This window comes from Euleptes europaea, chromosome 13, assembly GCF_029931775.1.
Source record: "Euleptes europaea isolate rEulEur1 chromosome 13, rEulEur1.hap1, whole genome shotgun sequence".
NCBI lineage: Eukaryota > Metazoa > Chordata > Lepidosauria > Squamata > Sphaerodactylidae > Euleptes > Euleptes europaea.
In genome coordinates this window covers 63,251,059-63,259,102 of record NC_079324.1, presented here as the reverse complement: position 1 = coordinate 63,259,102, position 8,044 = coordinate 63,251,059, and the positions used below count along the sequence as shown (strand labels likewise).

At 51.3% G+C, this 8,044-nt stretch overlaps 1 protein-coding gene across 1 annotated transcript; it reads left to right on the top strand.

Annotated features, from left to right (window-relative positions):
• Positions 1–4,455: 4,455 nt before the first annotated feature.
• On the top strand, positions 4,456–5,373 carry TMEM119 (transmembrane protein 119). Its single transcript, XM_056859693.1, has one exon. The coding sequence runs from the start codon at positions 4,456–4,458 to the stop codon at positions 5,371–5,373; it is 918 nt and encodes a 305-aa protein (XP_056715671.1).
• The last annotated feature ends 2,671 nt before the right edge of the window (positions 5,374–8,044 follow it).

The window sequence follows — 8,044 nt, the reverse complement described above, 5'->3', positions numbered from 1 at the left end:
AGGGAGAGGTAGAGGGAGTATTTGCATTTCTGAGCTCGAAGTATTTGGCGCGCACAAAGTGGCCGGGCTGGGGAGAGGTTGCAGGGGCTGCACGTATTTAAATGGGCTCTTTGGTCAGATCCAGGGGCCCGTGGAGGGCCAGGGTCAAGCAGCAGACGGCTCCTGGGGCGCATACAGACACGGCGAAGCCAGAACACCATTCATCCCAGCAGAAAAACGCCGCAACATCTGGCTGCTTGGAAGGTTTTGAGCCCCGCCCCCGCATCCGGCAAGGCTGGGGCTCAGCCCGACTTCTGAGGGTAGAGATGGCTTTCAAACAGCCTTGGCAGACTGCCCCTGAACATGGAGGTTCCACCGTTTACTGTCCCAGAGTATCTGAGAGGGAAGGGCTGTTACCCCCAGGAGCTGCTTGTGATGGGGAACTGGATGCCAGCTTACATGACCTGGGGCTGACTTCAGGAGATCCATCAGCTGGGAGCTGGGAAAGGCCTCCTTTCCTGGCCTCCACGTCTTGATTTATGGGATGCAGTGAGATTGCGGAAGGAATGTGGGGTGGGATAGAATGGGCTCCCAGAAGCTGACATCATTCCATTTGGGGTTTCCAGATCCCCTCTCTGGAGTTGGAGCAAGTCAGCCTGACGCTGCGGCCTTAGGTAAACTTGCCAGTCCATTGTGGCTTGATTAGATTAATGGGGTGGGGTTGGGGGAGGCCAGTTTTTGAAGGGTGGGGCTGTTTCAGCTGGCTGTGCTGTCTTTCCAACCTCCCCAGGTTTCCCTGGGCGGGAGCCCAGCCCTGCCTGCCAGAATGTGGATTGGGGTGTCTCTCTCAAAAAGCTACCAGGAGTGAAATCCCAGAGGAAGAAAGAGAAAGGGAGAGAGAGAGAATTAAAGGGGGGGGGGGGAAGAAAGTCCTGCGGTGCCTTAAAGATGAATGTCATTGTTATTCAAGCATAAAACTGGTGTTCGTCTTTACGGTGCCACAAACTCCCTTTTAGTTTTTGCTGCGAAAGACTGACGCGGCCTGCCTGCTTGGGACCGTAAAAGAGGAATGAATTCTCTCCAGTGAATATCTGCTAAGGTGATCGGTGGAATGTTTGGGCAGCCGGCACAGCCTGGTCCGGGGCTTCTCCCATTAAGGAAACATGTCCATATATAGACTGGGCATTCTCCTTTTAATGTTCTTGAACGCAAGCTAAACTGAGCCACGGAGAACTAAATGGATCCTCCATGTTCAGGGGCAGTATAGTGTATATGTGCATTGCTCGTGCATGTGTGCAAAGCATGTCACATGTATTATCTTGGCCACAACCCTGTAAGGTAGGCCTGGTACAATTCACTCTCCCTATTTGCCAGTGTGAAGTTGAGAGAGACTAATTGGCATTAAGGTCAGGCTGAGGATTCGCGGCAGAGTCAGGATTTGGACAGGGGACATAAAGATGGATAGCCTGTCAGCTGTACCGAGATGCTCTGAATGCTAGTGGCTGGGGGGGGGGGAAGGGGAGGAGAATGGGGGGGGGAGCTGTTGAGAACGAGAGGGGTGCAGTGCCCATGAGGGGCAAGATCCCTGCTTTACGTCTCCCCTCACCACTCAGTCATTTGTGGCAAGTATTCTGGGGGGGGGAAGGGGGCTATGGCTCAACTGTAGGCTTGCCAACCTCCAGGTGGGGCCTGGAGATCTGGATTTACAGCTGATTCTCCAGACTATAGAGATCAGTTCCCTTGGAGGAAACTGCTGCTTTGCTGAGTGGACTCTCTGGCATTATGCCCCTCTGAGGTCCCTCCCCTCCCCAAATTCCACCCTCCCCAAGGCTTGACCACCTCAATCAATAGGAATTTCTCAACCAGGAGTTGGCAACCCTAATCAACTGGTAGGGCAAACTCTTTGCATGTAGAAGTCCCCCCTCCCGCAGAAGTCCTGGGTTCAATGTCCTTGCAACTCCATAGAGGGCCGGGCTGTGGCTCAGTAGTAGAGCCTCTGCTCAGCACGCAGAAGGTCCCAGGTTCAACCCCCGGCATCTCCAGTTAAAGGGACTAGGCAAGTAGGTGATGTGAAAGACCCTCTGCCTGAGACCCTGAAGAGCCGCTGCTGGTCTTAGACAATACTGACTTTGATGGACCTTGTTGGACTGATTCAGTATAAGGCAGCTTCATGTGTTCAGTAATGTTGGGGAGGGGCTGTGGCTCAGTGGTAGAGCCTCTGCTCAGCATGCAGAAGGTCCCAGGTTCACTCCCAGGCATCTCCAGTTAAAGGGACCAGGCATGTAGGTGATGTGAAAGTCCCCTGCCTGAGAACCGCGGAGAGCCGCTGCCGGTCTGAGTAGACAATACTGACTTTGATGGACCTTGATGGTCTGATTCAGTATAAAGGCAGCTTTATGTGTTCAGAGCTAATCTAATCAATAGCTCCTTCTGCTACTCAGAGGAGACTTACCGGGGGACTGGTGGTCTGACTCGGAGGCTGTTGCCATGGTGTGTGGTTTGTGGGCCTCCTGGGAGTATCTGGCCAGCAACTGGTTGGAAACAGGATCGGTTCTTGGTGGGATCGATCAGGGCTGCTCTCATCTGATCATTGTTTTCATCCAGACACCTGTCGCTGTTCCAGCCGCAGAGAATTCCAGAGTGTTCAGCCACACCCCAAGTTTGAGTTAAGAGTTGTGGGGAAAGTCTTACAACTTGCCAAGAGGTCGGGACGTTTTACACCCGAGTGGAGAAACACCCCTTTGTTTCAGAGAGAGCCCACTGAAGAGAGCCTCAAGGTTGAGGGTTCATAGAGAGGGGAGGAACACCTTAGCCTCTGAGCATGTGCAGAGTGACTTTCACACTCACCACTGGGCAGGGTTTTGAGGGCCACATGTACTGCTTCTGGGAATGCTTCCGCCCTGGAGCCTCTCGCTTTTTCCAAATTAAGGGAGCTGGGCGCATCTTGTAAACCACATTAAACCTCTTGCAGATGCATCTGGCGCTGCAGTCGGTGAGCTCTGTGCGTCAGATCAGCGGTACTGCGTGCTTGATCCTGCGTCCTCTGGGCTGGGTAACAGTTTCCGTTGCAGACCTCAAAACTCAGGAATTTTTTGTCTCTCGTGGCCTGAGCCAGCCCAGGGTTTGGCCAGGTCCCAATCTTGGAGCAGAAGCATTTATGGGCTTCACTGCTGTGCTCAGCAGTTGATTACCAACTTGAAGCTGGTAATTCTAGGAAACGTACTTAATTCCAATATTAAAGGCTTCTTTATTAATTGAAAATAATTAAAGACTCCTCCTTGCAAATAGCAAACCCGCCCATCTGCAGCAGCGGCTTCTTATAATGGGCCAGACCGCGCCAGCCGGTCTCTTCACACGGTGCTGATCCTTCAGTTGCTCCCAATGCACAGACAACAGAATCGATTTGCACCTTTCTGTCTCTTCATGAAACGCTGCTTCTTCCAGATCAGTGACTCAGAGAAGCAAAGGGTGGACTCCTCTAAGGACAGGTCTTTCAAGCACCTGGAAAGGTTTACTTCTAAAGTTACTTCTAAAGTTGGCTGTGGTGTTAATTCACATCAAAAGGAACCCTCTGTTGCTCTAAGTCAGCTATATGGGGGCAACTCACTTGCTTTTAGATCACGGAAACTTGAATGCCAAAGCTTTTGTAAAATAATCACAGCTGATTTTCCTGGAGAAGCAAATTTACAATCCTCTGCCAATCATGAGTGGAGACTGACTTTTAAATTGGCTTTGGGGCATTTGGAGGTGGCAGCCCCAACCCAGTTCTTCTTCATGAATTGGGGCGGGGTGGGGGAGGAATGGAAGCTTTGCCCATGGCTGTGAGAATTAATTTCCATGGGGTTTCATTGGCTCCAGATGTTGGCTACCTTCTGCCTATGGGCAGCTGTCAGTTTGAAATGGGAAGTTGCGGGGGCTGAGTTCTGAAAAACAAGAGGATGTCTGAGCTTGTGCCCTTCTCTCCATGCTAATCATAGCCAACCCCCAATCCAGGGCTGTTTCCAGGTTTTGGGGGGCCCCAGACAGAGAGTGACCGCCTCCATCTACCTACAACCGGGACCCTTGATCGCACCTCCCTTTCCACCCCATCTGTCTGTGCATTCTTCCCCTACTCACGAGTCTTCCTGCAGCCCACACTCACAGCTGCCCACAGTGCCCGCATTCCCTTTGCCTGACCATGCCAGGAGCATGGCTAGTGGAGCACTTGTGAGTAGGTGGGGGGAGGATGGGCAGCGGGAAAGGCATGTGGGTGGGGGAGTTGGTGGCAGAAGGCCCCATCCGAAGTTCTGGGCCCCAGCAGCTGCCCCACCTCAGGTTATGCTGACACTGGCCCTGCCCCAAACACCTGGGTATGAGAACAGTTGTTCCAGGACAAAGAATGTTAACTTTTGTTATTAGAAGTGATAAAAAGCGACGATAACTAATCCGGTTCCCTTTGTTTGTTTTGCAGAGAACCACACAAGGCCAACCGCTATCATGTCTGCCTCAAGAAGCATCTGCCTCCTTGTTTTGCTGATGGTTCCCTTCTGCTCCTCCCGATCCAGTCACCTACCAGCGGCAGCTGCGCTGGAAGACAATGGTGGGAGTGGAGAGGGGGAGGGGGCTTCCTCCATCCCACCCCCTGCAAGCGTGACATTGGGTGTGAACCCCACCTTGGGTGACATCCTGGTGACCTCAGTGAACGAGACGTCGGCCACCCTCAACCTCCTGGATGGGATCGTGGATTTCTTCCGCGAGTACATGCTGTTAATAATCGTGGTGGGTTCTTTGGTCTTCATCTTCTTGTTCATCGTCTGCGCTGCCGTCATCGTCCGGCAGAAGCACAAGGCCTCGGCCTATTACCCATCCTCTTTCCCGAAGAAGAAGTATGTGGACCAGAACGACAAGTCGGGAGGTGCCAAAGCTTTCAGCGAAGTGCCGGAGAAGGTTGGTGATTCCTGCCAGGAAGAGCCGGTGGATTCCACCAAACAACTGCAGGCAGACATTTTGGCAGCAGCTCAAAACCTTAAATCCCCGACCAAGGCTGTCACAGCAAATGGAGAGAGTGCCAAAATAGAGGAGAAACCCATCAAGGAAAGGGAGGAAGGAGCTCAGGCGCCAGAGAGTGACAGAAAGGAAGAGGAAGGAGCTACCAAAGCCCAGGATTGTCCACAAGAGGAGGCTGAGCTTCCTACAGAGACTTCAACTACCCACAACCTGGCAGATGCTGAAGTCGATGGAGGAGAAGCGCCACCCACTGTGGGTAGCCAGCAGGTGGAGGAAACCATGCCACCTTCTCCAGAGGAACCCCAGGAATTGGCCGGGACTGATAATTCCATCACACAAACCTTGGAAAGCGAGAATCAGGAGTCTTCTGACCAAAAAACTTGTGATGAGAGCACCTCAGGAGACTAAAAACTGGGGGAGTTAGGGTCCTAACATTATTTGCCATCATCTGGCTTTAGTGTTGGAAATGTATAGTATTAGATCAGCGATGGACTTACTTTCTACACTGTGGGCAACGGAAGGTCCTTTCTTCATTGTAGGAAACCTCTCGCTCACCTTCAGTATCAAAGTATCTCATTAGAAGTTGCGCGCTGCGTTTGTTGCCTTCATGGACTGCTCCGGAAATGCATAGCCAGGCTCATCTTAACAGAAGGGCCAGATCTGGGGCTGGATCCTATGGCTCCGTTGTGCAGGGTGGTGCTTTTCCTTGGTTCAAGAGCAGGCAGAAGTCCCCTGATTCCAGGGAAAGCACCATTGTTAGCAGAATGGATCCAAGAGATCCAACCCATTATTTGTTAGGTCATGGTGGACATGAAGAAGATGCAACATCCAGGTATTGTCCGAGAGAGGAGTGGCAACCCCCATGTAGAACTGGCTCTAGTGCTGGATCTAAGCACCCTTCCAACAGTTTCCTTCAAATACATGTGCCACAATCTGTCACTTGGGCCCAGTTCACTGTCAAAACCTTTATTGGCATAAACAACATCTGCCAAGAATGTAATTGTACAGTTTCACTCAACAAAGTTTGCCTGTTCCTTTTTACAATAGCATTCATGAATCCTCATTGATTGCTGCAAAAACTTGGCTACATAGTCAGTTGTGGACACATCCTGGGTAGACATGAGAAAGGCTACCTTACACTCATCCGGTTGTCACTCCCTACTAGCGAACAGTGGATTAATAAACCTAAGGCAGATTATCTGATAAAGGGGACAGCACAAAAAAAAGGGCAACCAATTCTGTTTAGTTCGTTCCACAAGGGCATAACTTTGCTGCGAGTGGTACTTTTTGAAACCTCCCCTGTAATATTGCTGATGGTAACACGTTAAATCTTGCTAGCATGTACGCCCTCCTTTGTTTCGGATCCGTCAGGTGGAAAAATAGATCGCCACTGATTGTTCACGTTTTACCATCCGCTTGGGCCCAGTTTTGGATGAATCCCTTTGGATGTTCCAATCCTCATGAACCGTAGCGGCACGGGCCCCGAGCCCCGTCACCCCATCCCTTGTGAATGCCTAGCTGAACAACCTTCGTTAAATGTCCCGATCAAATGATCTCATTGTCCTTCTGCACTTGGGACCATTTGTTGGCACTCTCAACGCTCTTGGGGTTGGATTCCGTCCTCTCTTCACTGGCTTCTAGCCCCTTCTTTTAGCTGGCTGATGTTATATACAGGGCTGCATCCATATAGGTGTTTTCCCCCCACATGGGAAGCAGCAAGCCCTCAGAGCAGGGTTGCCCAGTGTGGGGCGTGTGGGCTCCATGGCACCCATCAGGACTTCTCTTGGCACCCACTGAGCTTTTCAGAAAGTGGGTGGGGCCATTGTAAGGCAGGGCTTGTTATTGGCCACCCTCATTCAAATTAAAGGGTTTTCCACTGGAGGATCAGGAGGGCTGGTGAGCACCTGGGATTTCCTTAACATAACATAAGAACATAAGAAAGGCCCTGCTGGATCAGACCCAGGCCCATCAAGTCCAGCAGTCTGTTCACACAGCGGCCAACCTGGTGCCTCTAGGAAGCCCAATATCAAGATGACTGCAGTAGCACCATCCTGCCTGTGTTCCACCACACCCAAAATAATAGGCATGCTCCTCTGATACTAGAGAGAACAGGTATGCAGCATGACTAGTATCCATTTTGACTAGTAGCCTTGAATAGCCCTCTCCTCCATGAACATGTCCACTTCCCTCTTAAAGCCTTCCAAGTTGGCAGCCGCCACCACATCTTGGGGCAGGGAGTTCCACAATTTCACCATGCGTTGTGTGAAGAAATACTTCCTTTTATCTGTTTTGAATCTCTCCCCCTCCAGCTTCAGCAGATGACCCCACGTTCGGGTATTATGAGAGAGGGAGAAAAGCTTCTCCCTGTCTACTCTCTCCATACCATGCATAATTTTATAGACCTCTTATCATGTCTCTCTTAATTGCCTTCTTTCCAAGCTTAATCGGTGTGTGGTTCCATTTCCCCTTCAGGGTTTCCTTCTTCCCAGGATGTGTGTGTGTGGGGAGGAGGGATTCCATTTGGCTCCGCCTGCTGTGGCAGCCATTTGGGGTTTGGCCCCATCTCCTGTGGCAGCCATTTTGGAGTGGTGTTTGCCACACCCTGTCAAAATTTCAAATGTGCCCACAGGTTCAAAAAGGTTGGGGACCCCTGCCCCCGAGTATTATGCTACATCCAGATGATGTTGTGCTCCAAGTGAGCCTGACTCTCCTGCCACCTGCAGCGAGGACTGGTGTGTGTGGACTCCATGCCTGCGCCTTTCCACCCTGCTTGTTGCTGCTGTCATGGTGGAGGGGAATTTTGTGCCTTTGTGTGGAAACAGCCTTATTTCTTCAGGGATAGGTCAAATGAGTCTTGAAGTTCTTGCTGGTGACCATGGGGAATGTAACAGGGCTCTCCTCTTCTTTTGGCTGGATCTTTCTTCTTCAACTCTTGTTCCCGGTCAGTCCCCTCCTGATCTGCAGTCAACCTCTTTCAGTTATATGCCCAAATCTCTCCCCCATGACTCAGAAAAGTCTCATAATCTCCCATGGGACGCCATTATGGATCCCGCTGCTGACACCAGTCAGCCAGACTCCT

Coding starts and splice junctions, on each gene's coding strand:
- TMEM119 (XM_056859693.1), top strand. CDS start 4,456: ATGTCTGCCTCAAGAAGCATCTGCCTCCTTGTTTTGCTGATGGTTCCC.